This window comes from Lates calcarifer, linkage group LG16_LG22, assembly GCF_001640805.2.
Source record: "Lates calcarifer isolate ASB-BC8 linkage group LG16_LG22, TLL_Latcal_v3, whole genome shotgun sequence".
NCBI lineage: Eukaryota > Metazoa > Chordata > Actinopteri > Centropomidae > Lates > Lates calcarifer.
Window position 1 is genome coordinate 21,826,197 of NC_066848.1, and position 11,802 is coordinate 21,837,998.

Genomic DNA, 11,802 nt, shown 5'->3' on the forward strand with positions numbered 1-11,802 from the left:
CAAGACTTTCAAGTATTAAACCAAGATACTGAACCCCCCCATAAATGTCCCAGATGTACCATATGTTTGTGTCAGAGCACTTTATATGTGGATCATGCATGTGTGAATGGGTGAATGTGACCTATTGTGTAAAGTGCTTTGACTAGTCAATATGACAAGAATATTAATATATTAATACAAAGAATTTAGTGTCAAGGCATTTTATTTCTATGTCCAGCTTTGGCAGTGTATTATTTCATTTCAGTTGTTTCAACAACATGTTTCTGAGACCTGTTTCTTTCTGTTTTAAATTTTAAATTCAAACCATCAGCTGTTTCAGGATATGGCATTTTATTTCCACTTCCAGCTCTGTATTATTTGCCTTTCAGCTGTTTCAACAACATGCTCTGCTTTCAGCTTGTTCAGCTAACACACTTAAGCTCCCAGCTCCAATTTTACATTTTAGCTTCCAACTCTTGATTCTACAGGGTGCAGGTGTAAATGAATATAAATATCTAGGGACAGTAATTGATGAAACTGCATGGATTCAATACAGGTGTCATTTACAGAAGGATTACAGTTGTCTGTTGATGTTATTGTTGATCTATTTTTTTTTTTTTTTTTTTGTGTTTTTGTTTCTGTCTGACAGTTGCCACAGACAGAAATTTTCTGAAAGAAGAGTAAACTAAACTAACATTTTAGGTATTGTTTCTGCTATTTTCAACATTGCTTCAGCAATTTCTTCAGCTTTCAGCATTCACACTGCATTTTCTTCAGGAAAAGCTTTTTCTAATTTTAAATAGTTTTCCTTTATTGCTTTCTGCCAGAGGGGGTGGCCCCCTCCAGTGTCTCCTTCTCCTTCTTCCATCCTTTATTTGATATTGTTTTACTTTCTGACTAAAACTACTCTACTCTTAATGATACTGCTTTAGCTGCTTTATGCTATGTGAGTTTATTACCTTATTTTAAATACCAAAGATTGGGGTGAGACTTTTTCATGAGGCAGCTACATATCGAAGATTTTCTGAAGTTTACATGATGCGCAAATATGGAAGAAGGCTTACCAAGAAAGCACAGGTTTTAATAAGGAGCTAGTCTTTGGACATAAGATATGTTATCTTCTCACGATGCTTCAGGATTACAGGAAGGCAAAAGAACCCCTCACAGATAAAATTGACAAGGCTGGTTAGTTGTCATAACAGAAGATGTCAAAAAGTCAACCTAAAAAATTTTATGAGGATTGTTCAGAAACTTTCCGGAAGATGATCAATTTCTAACTTTCCTGCCTGTCATAGGGTCAGTTTGCTAGCCAACACACTATGGCCCTACAACTGTCTGAGTAAACTAAGTGCAACTCCCACCTGCAGAAAAACACACACTCCACCACTGCCATATCAACTTGTTAAAGCTTATTGTACTGATGTATCAACTGCAGATGAAGTAGAGATAGATAGTTGATTGTACAGTAGAGTGTATATAAAGTGTTAAATAATTGTATTTAGTTCTTGTGAAGCTCACCAAAAAACAAAACCATGTGTTCTCCATAACTTTTAATAACTATATCTTATACAAAACACAACAGAAAAATAGAATTTTATTCAGCAGATAATAAAGAACAAATATACAGAGTGTAGCACCTGTTGCTGAAGACTACTGTTCAAAGCTGCATATATGGAAAAGTGCTCAACTGACTCAATTAGAGCAAAGTTCCCTCAGTGCACAGTAAGGTTTGGGTTTCACTGTCAGCTTCTCTACAGCCTGACACATTCATACATGGAGTGTATCATCCGTTTGCACCGTAGTCATTCCCTTTGTATGTACACACAGATTATAACCCACACCCTCTAACACACATTTGTGTATGTTTTCAGAATAACATACTGATGATGATATTTTCTCATTTTTCTCATTTACATGTCTAGAGCAATGTAATCGTTGAGCAGCACTTAATGCAGTTTCAATCTGTACAGAACATTTTGTCAAACTACAGAAAAACAAAACTACAACATTGATTAAATGGACAATGAATCTGTTAATGAGTACACGGATCGGTTGCACAGTTTTCAACTTTTAAGTCACAGGCACTCCAGAGCTTTGATCAAGTTCACCTAAATATTTTCTACTCAAAGGCTACATAAGCCTACACATTATGGCACTATAGCATCAGAATCTTTAATTAACACCAGTGTGACAGGTGACTAGAGATTCATACAAGGGTTAATGATCACTTATTAAAGCAATCTGTGGTACAAGAACTGGAGCAGTGTACAAAATACAGTACATCAATCAGTATGCTCTTGGTGGTGCTTTTCGACGTACCTTCAAAACAATCTTTAACACTTTTATAAACTACATTTCTGTAAATTTCGCAATAAATCCTGATATTATGAGTTAGTTCCTGTGAGGAAGCACATGCCAAATAATTTGCATAATAATAGTGTTAAGACAAACTGTAATCTGCTGTATTGCACCAACTGGATGGCAGCTGATGCACGGCTTTGGGTTTGATTTAAAGCACGTCATGATATTGCAGTATGTCATTCACAGAAAAAGTAAGCTGAAGTGGGATCACCTGTAAGTTCATACTCAGTTTCAGCATTTGGTAAATGTGTGCCTGCTTACTCATTTCTCTAAGTCTTACTGACTGATTTGATTAATAAGACTTGATAAGAGCATTGTTCACATTGTCAGCATCAATATAAAAGGAACAAATGCATAATATTTTTACTAAACCTCCAATCATGTGACAACTGTCTTAAGCTACAATGTGCATCTTAAATTAATTGAACAAGCCTGGATATGTTGGAGCTGGAGCTCTAGAGTTTAAGCTGAGCTTAAACTTGTCTGGAACAAGTTACATGGTCCTGTGAACCTGAATCCTGTCACCACATGTGGCCTTATAGTGACAGTACTTTATGTGTGGCAACTGTGAATCAAAAGTCAGTGCTGTGCAATTAGAGAAGGTTGATGATCACAAATAATATATAAAAACCAGGAAGCAGCTGAAGATACCAGAGTCCAATATGCAAAGAGGACCTGTAGTTTAACAGATCTGTTTTTGGCTAATCCTCCAAAAATACCTGACAACTTAAGCAGACCGGCTCACTGATTTTCTACAATGCCCTGCATGACCACTACAACCTAAGATATTAAAGAGAAACTATGGCTGCCATTAGATCAGCAGGCTCATTGTGACTCATCACTTATATATCAGTATCAGCACATAACCTAGAACCAACAACAAATGTCAGCACAAAAATGCCAAAAAGTATGTTTGAGGTGGTTTGGAAGCAATGTCTCCATTTCCTAGTTTGTCTACCACAGAGACATTTTTAGTTTTACACTCTAAAACGTCTCAGTCAGTGAAATACTGTGTTCTGCTGTGCGTATATCAGCAATTAAATCAATAATGGTCAAGCTCTACCTACCATAAGGGGGTATACTGTATGATAGTGGTCATCAGCTACACTTGCAACTCAATGCACTGTGCACATATCGACAATTAAATAAGATTTTACGCATTTGAAAATAGTAAAAAAATCTGAAAATCAGTATGTGTTGGTCAATATTGATATTGTGGCAGCTCTAAGTAAATCAACATATGGAAGATACTGTAGGCATCAAATGCTAGATACGATAACTACTGGAGCACACATTTACTGAATTCTTTAGTATTTTGTGGGCTGGATTAGAAGCTTTGGTGGGCATCATGTGGCCCATAGGCAGCCACTTGATGATCACTGCTGTATGATATCATTACGTCGCTTAAATCTAGGAGGTATGCAAATCTAATGCTACAGTCAGTGACAGTACAACAGCTCCTTTAGTTAAAAAGGGCATTGAGTCAGAGAAGCATTCAACAAAGCTTAAAGAAAAGAACTGTATTAGTGAACGTGAATATCAGTATTACTTTTTGAAAGGAGAACAATTCAAAGCAGACAGCCCCTCAACTTTAATTAGTGACTGTCCAAAGATGAACTTGAATATGAGGAGAAGAGGAGCTTGGCTAACAACATACATTCTGCTTCAAACCACAGTCTGCATAATGTAGCTTAAAATTTTGGGAAATTCTCATCTAGTCATATCTTTCATTTGTCTCCAGGCCTGTCACACTGGTGTCAGTCAAGCTTACACATGTACTAAAAGACCAAACCCCTGAGCATCAAAGGTATAATATTGCATCAGTGACATCTACAGAGTTTTGTTTCTGCACCACTAGTCAATATTCTGGATTACCTAATAGACTGTGACTCTGTGTGTCCATCGATGTTTTCGTGAATGCCTAGTTCACTAATATGGCTGTGTTCAGAGGTCCTGAGACCACAGCGATCACATGGATCTTCCACTGGCCGTACCCCCTGTTCCTCTGTTTCTTCTTCTCTTTCTAAAAAGGTGTGCTGATCCCACAGTTCCTGACCATCACATACTTCAATCCCAGAATCCCCTGTGAAGCGCCGGTACCTGCCCGGTGTTGAGTCCTTGTTAGGGTTGTAAGCACTGTTAAGGTTGGTCTGCATGGCCTCTGGAGTAGCAGGTAGCACTGCATCAGCATCATTGGGGATGGAGATAGCCAAGTGGGAGCACAGAGATTCTTCAGGTGGATTTGAGGGTGAAGGTGCTGGCTGGAGAGGGGTGTAGGGAGGAGGAGGTGTGGCTGGGCGGTCAACTACCTCTTCATAGGCTGGCAGCAAGTAGGTGGGCAAGAATCCTGGAGGATTACAAAATTCAGACAAGTATGAAAGAGCTAAGCTTTATTCCATTGCACAGGTTTTCCACTCAACACATAACCAGTTTAAAACTGCCCTAATCAATGTTTTCATATTAATACTGGCTCAAATGACATATGTAAAGTGAAAAAGGACACTTGTCCTGATAAACCCAGAGAAAATTGTCTCCAACTCTGCAGAGCTTTTTAGCCTCTTTGTTTTGGTTTTAAAACTTGAAAACTCCTCTCTCATCGACATGGTTTGCAGCTTTTCAGAGGTAAAGCCATAAAAAGCTACTGTACATTACCTGAGGATAGAGAGGCAGAGGGCTCATGGCCCCGAGCCAAGGACAGAGTGGGAAAGTCTGAAGCCCCTTTGACACAGCATTTTTGAGGTAGGAATATTGCACTGTTATTCTGCCTCGCTGTTCTATACAAATGGTATGGAGGTGCAATAGTGGGGCCTTATCATCCCACCTTTAAGCTAGCAGTGGAGATATAGTCATACAGCTGAGCAGATGTCTGTATAAAAAGGGGAGCCCCACCCCCCCAGCCAATGCTAAGCCTGTTGTGTTCACAACAATCATACCAGGGTAGCATTACTACACTCTGTGTGGTTCTGTGTAAACATACAAAGGATCTTCTTAATGTCAAAATTGCGTGATCTCTAGAGTAAATGTGGCTAGCAAGCACAAAGAGATGGACTAACACCTTTTTCACAGGATGCTTTACAAGATCAATATAGAAATATAGCTGCATGTGGAAATTTGTGGGTTCTACTCTTTTTACGGTCAACAGAAAGAAGTAGCTCAATTGCCTAAAATTAAAGCTGCAAACAGCCATGAGAAGGCTTCATGCTTGACAAAGCTGATCAAAGTCACTTCATAGCTTAAATCTGTATAAAGAAGGAATGAGACCAATCACATACGAGAGGGTTTTCCCTATAAGACTTGCACAGCATCTAAGCATTTTTGAGCTGCACCTAAACCAATGAAGGCAAAACACCCACTCTAGAGAGAGGGGATACCATATTAGCTGTAGTATAAGATGAAGATTAGGTTTAAAAAACATGGGTTGTGTAATTTTTCCAGGCTACACAATTTTGTGTTCCAACAGATATTCATTTTGAATAGAGCAAGTACAAGTGTAACTATCTTTTACAGAGTAAAATTATGGGATGTTTGTAGCCTAGTTATGTTGCCCGGCTAGCGAGTGTTTACAAATCTGTCTACAGTGCGTCTTTCAGTGTTAAAGTTTTGGATTGGCTAGCATAACAGGCTCTGCTGCCACAGAAGAAATAACTTAATGACAACTGAAAACATCTCCTTATGTCAAATAACAAGAATTACATCTGTCAGAGATGATAAGCTCAAAAAGACTGATGTCTGAAAAATATTAACTGACAAAGAAAAGAACTACATGAGACAGATGAGAGAGGAATCAACCTGCTGCAGGTACTAAGTCAGCTGACTAGTGGTTACTGGGAAAGTGAGCTGCCCACAGACATCCAACCAAACAATATCTTAAAAGATAAATGCTCGCCATTCATTGTGGGCCTACACATTTTTTTAGCAAGTCTGTGTTTGCAAAAGTGTGAAATATTTTACATTCCTCAACAGGTGCCCTTCAGTGCATTCAAAATCAGCATTTTATTACTTTAAGCACAATAATGAGTGCAGTTACACAAATGTCTACCTTTAACCAGATGAAGGAGTTTAGTTGTTGAATGTCTGAATCTTAAGTTATCCGTGATACAAGTTGATACACCCCTCTTGCAGCTCCTTCTGACTACCTGTGTTCATCATCTTTATAAGTACCATCAAACCTTATCCAGTCCAGTTTGGTGTTAGCAAGAGCCTCAGATAGCTGGCTACACTGGATAGCAAGCAGACAATAGCTTCATGTTACAATGTTCATCAACACAACAACCACAGTGAGCACAGAGGGGCACACAGACACTTTTTTATGTGTAACCCCATCTCATTAAACAGTAAGAGACACCATATTGTGGCCAATCAGATACAACAGCAAACTACAGTGCATTTTATGACAATTACACCACGTCCTTGTCTTCTGCAATGTCGGTTAATATATTTCTAATTGATTTAACCATTAACAGCTAAAAAAGGGACATTAACTTATACCATGACACCACAATGTGCACTGCCACCCATACCAATTCTTCATCATCTTTTAATGATGAAGTAAATATGTGACAAATCTGGTTAGCATGACAGCAGTGATGTGTGTGGATCTAAAGCTAAAGACCAGGTCTCGAGAGAACAGTTGAAGACTTGGTATTTGACCAATAGTTAAATGGCCGCTGACAGGGTTATTAGCTGCTGTACTTATTCCTTCTGTTCACATTGACTACAAAGAGTCCCTTATCAAAGTGACTTTACTGTAAGTGAAAGTTCAGCTGAAGGTAATATGAAGCTTAAGAGGTCTGACTTAGACAAATCGAGAGATTTTCCAAATTTTCGGGATTCGATGTTTTCATGTAAAGCTTTGGCAAAGGGTTAGTAATATAAAGCTGGAATTTTGTACTAAAAAGTAACCTTGGAACCTTGGAAAATACTTACTTTTTTGCTCTAATTTGTTTATACTCAAAATGCTAAAGCCTCATGTTTTCTTGAGTTGAGATTTAGAGTGTTTTTACACAGACTGAAGACTCTGGCTTTTGACAAACAATACACTAAAGTTAATTTAAGACATGATCTTCTTGAGATTGGTATGGACCAATAAGGCTTTTGTTGTGCATACGGGCATTTGAGATAAACTTGGAAAAGTGTGAACCCATCCTCTAATTCCATGTTTAGTCTTGTGTATTGGACATTGAGTTAGTGGGTGAAAATTTGAAATTGAAAAATTAGATTAGGAGATAGATTAACACCAGTGTTATTCTACATTCTTATTCTAGATGAAGACTAACTATGTTTGGAATGTTTAGAGGCAGAAGCATGCCAGACACAGCTCCAATCACACAGCTACTTACTGAGATAGAGGGGTAGATGAGAGTTGTTGTGAGCCTCTCTGTAGGCAATGAGGTTGATCTCGTTCTGCCGGCGCTGCTGCTGGAATCGCTGCTTTGAGCGCCAGTGCTGACACACACAGCAACATGTCAGGATAATGATCAGAGTCCACACCAACCAGAACCCTGCAGGGAGCCCGCAATGCACATAACAGAACACCTTTAACACATATCCTAACAAATGGTACAAAGTTCAAAGACAAATGGACAAACAAAATAATACTTTGACACCTTAGTTTGCTGAGTCTGAACACATTTTTATTATTGTTTTTCTCTGACAAAATTAGTCAAACTCAAATGCATAGCTTTTTTATTGTTTTGGCACAAAAAGCTGTACAAAACTGTTACAAGTATAAGATTAAGTATAAACTACTCTTTTTTACTTGTGCCAACTTTCTGTGAGTGTTCAACACCAAGTGCTGCCACACTTGTTTGGGTAAGGGCTAAAAAAGTAGTGAAATCTGACACTCGTCTTAGTTACTATTAACATCCCTTCACTGGTTTAAGTGTCTCAAGTTCTTTCTCAGTCTCTGGTCTCTGCCACCGGTTGGCTTTAGTGTTCTTTATATCAACAAGTCTGAGTGACAAAATGCACCCTTAAATTAAAGAAATATCAGTGATTGGACTGAAAGACTGGGAGTTCTTATTAGATGGCACACAGGTGCTTCTGCAACATGAGAGACAGCCAGGTAGCTAAACAGCAGCAGCACAATCAGTAAACAAGTGCACATGTGAGCACAGATTAGACTCAGGGCCTGGCTCCACTTGCCTAACTGGTACCACTCCTGACCTTTATCAAACATCTGCTCCTCATTTGGCTTCCTCCCCTTTTAGCATTTCATACTTCCTTTACTTTAAAGTGTAATATTGGTTATACAGAATAAAATGATAGAAAACGTGCATTGTATGAATCAGTGCAATATAGATTTATTTCTATGCTTTTCGTTTGTGTATTCCTGCTTCATATCTTTTAGTGAATGGCATGAAAACAAAGTAGAGCAGGGTAACTTACACCACAGTTCATAGTAGTAGCTGCAGCACTGCGTCTCTCCACAGCAGTGACCTGACTCACAGATGTAGCTCTGGTTGTTTATTCCCTGGCACACCAACCTGGCCTGTAAATATAGAAATATACCAATCTGTCACAAGTTGGCTTGAGGAAATAACTGAAACAACATCCACCATTCTGACATAGCAAAAAAAATAAATGTAAATATATATATATATATATATATATATATATATATATATAAGGATTAACCCATATTACTTAATTTTTTAAATATTACCATACACACATTAAGTGTTTTTTTTTTCCAAGTAAAGTTACAAACACTATTGCTGAAGGATGATCAAAAGATAAAAACAAACCCTTTTCTAGGCTGTACATACAAGGTTAAAAGAATGATTAAGACATTATCAGAATATATTCTAATTAATTTCCTATGGCTTTATTAATGAATACTCTGACTAGTTTCAACCTTAATGTCTTTTACATGTTTCTTCTGCTGCTAAAGAAACCAAACTTGAGCTCAGTGGCCCACAAACTGCCTGGATCCAAGTGAGAAGTGGAATCAGATGTCAGATGTTTCCCAAGTAAACACTGCAGCATCACTCTGACCTCACTGGAACTGTGTAACACAGGCAGCCAGCTGCTATAAACGGACACTGCACAACCTCTTCCATCTGCAGCAAAGTGTGATGCTATGCAAGCAAAGATTAACTTCAGCTTCTGCAGATTCATGTCTTCTCTGACAAGTAACACAGCTAATGTATATATGTATATGTACACACGTACACACGTGTACACACACACACACACACACACACACACACACACATATAACTAGGATTGTATAATTAGAAACCAACGTGTCCCCTTTCAGAGTCTGAACCATAAGAATGGGCCTGACAGTACAGTTGTCACTGTAGTAAAACATAACTCGCATTTTCGTTTAAAGAATGTACCTTATTAAGCTTACTGAGTTTAATCGCTGTGTGTCATAGGTGCCACGTAACCAGTCGTTTTAAATCTATGACTTACTTATATTTCAGCAATCAGTTTTTAGTATTTATAACCTTCGTTATACATATGGTTTCTGGCAGCCCAAAGTGGCTCAGGAACTAGCTAAGTTAGGATGCCAGACCGCGTCTATCATCGGTATTACTTGGAGTAACATAAATTAAAGCGTGTGTTAGTGCCCATCCCTGTTAACGTTACCTAAGTTAGCCTGGTCTAACTTTGAATGTCTCTAGCACTGTTGACTGTAATACTAATTTTTGTTGCTGTTGGAGCAAATATGAAATCTTTCCCACAAGAAAGATAAATTTTAAAACGGAACCCACAAGCCTACAGCCAGCAACCACAAAATGAAAGAAGATGATTTGGACAGTCAAAATCTGTTTTAGCTAACAGGCTAGCTAAGTTTGTGTAGCTAGCTATCTAACTGCTACTCTGTTTAAGAACGTCGCCCAGCTGTTACCTCTGCCACTGTGGCTGTCGTCGCTAAATTTTCTTGTCCAAAGTTGAATTTAAGTGATCCCATTGCCGAAAAAGTTAGAGAATAACACCTTTTAAACCACTAAACTGTTAATTAACCATAGCGTTGTTGACAAACTTCGGCCTCGATGGCTAACCAAAACAAAACAAGTTCAGCAAAATTTCAACAATTGCTCCCTCAGAGCACCAAGACTCTCTGCCATTGGTCCATTCAGGAATGTAGGCGTTCCTCAGACAACGATTGGCTCTTTCTGTTGTCACTCTAAAATGTCACACGGCAGAACTGAACAAGCCGTATCGGTGAGAAGAAGTCGCCAGAATGATAGGTGAAATGTCTTTCCATATCTGCAACCAAGTCCAATACATTCATGGTCCGGTTGCCCTCGATTCAACCTTTCTTGGATAACTATGACCTTGATAACTGAGAATCTTCACATACATCTAAATATTGCGCGATCTCAGTGTAAGGTGTTAATATCCTGATTATTCTGATAATCCACCAGAAATGTAGAAAGTAGTAGAGAAACGTATGTGAATAGTAGTCTAGTTCCAGGGAAATAAATACCATAGTAGGCCAAGGTGTGTGTGTGTGTGTGTGTGTGTGTGTGTGTGTGTGTGTGTGTGTTTGTTTTAAATTTCATCTTTTGTTTGATTTGCAATGAGGGTGATCACAGATGTCTGGAGGACTGGGTAGGTCCTCAGTTTGCTCTCAGAACAGCCCCAGTTCTTCATGGAATGGATTCCACAAGATGTTGGAAACATTCCTGCTCCATGTTTACATGATTGCATTACATCATTATGGTAGATCTGTCAGCTGCACATTTTACACTGCCAGTCTCTTATTCTACCACATCTCAAACTGGTCTATTAGATTAAGTTCTCATGACTGGGGAGGCCACAGAAGTACACTGAATTTGTCATGTTCTTTTGTCTGACTTTTGCTTTGAAAGCAGGATTCAAGATTAATTTTTCCAATCTTCAAGTGTCCAGTTTTGGTGAGCCTGTGCCCACTGCAGCCTCAAATTTCTGTTCTTGGATGACAAGAGCCAAAGGCTGACTTACTGTAGTCTTTCTGTCAGCTCTGATCAGTCTGGCCATTCTCCTCTGACTTTTCTCATCAACAACACATTTCCATCCACAGAACTGCCACACACTGGATGTTGTTTGTATTTGACACCATTCTGAGTAAACTCCACTGTACTATGTGAAAATCCCAGGAGAACAGCAAAGCTGCCACATAATTGGCTGATTAGATAATTGCATGAATAAGCAGGTATACAGGTGTTTCTAATAAAGTGCTCAGTGAATGGATGTTAGAAGCCACATGAAATCACAGTCTCCTGTACTGTAGCCTGCTCATGTGCCATGTAATTTAGCCTCATATGTGTTTGTTTTCTGTGTTGGATGATGACCATGGATGAAAAAAAAAAAAAAAAAAAAACAAAAAAAAAAACTTCCATCTAACTTTTGAGTGCCCAGAATGAATATTCTTGAACTCCAAGCTCACCATCAGTCTTGTTTTTGGTCACTCAAGACTGCCTTCTTTCAAGTTTTCCACTTAATTATTTGTTATTCAAAAAAATGTGA

The 11,802-nt window shown here is 38.5% G+C and overlaps 1 protein-coding gene across 1 annotated transcript; it reads right to left on the reverse strand.

The window, feature by feature from the left end:
- Positions 1 to 1,555: 1,555 nt before the first annotated feature.
- On the reverse strand, positions 1,556 to 10,387 carry wbp1la (WW domain binding protein 1-like a). Its single transcript, XM_018694089.2, has 4 exons — positions 10,199 to 10,387; positions 8,728 to 8,830; positions 7,680 to 7,841; positions 1,556 to 4,687 (listed from the first exon to the last, which is right to left on the reverse strand). Exons 1-4 carry the CDS (start codon positions 10,259 to 10,261, stop codon positions 4,212 to 4,214), a joined length of 804 nt encoding a protein of 267 aa, XP_018549605.1. The 5' UTR covers positions 10,262 to 10,387; the 3' UTR covers positions 1,556 to 4,211.
- Between the last annotated feature and the right edge of the window lie 1,415 nt (positions 10,388 to 11,802).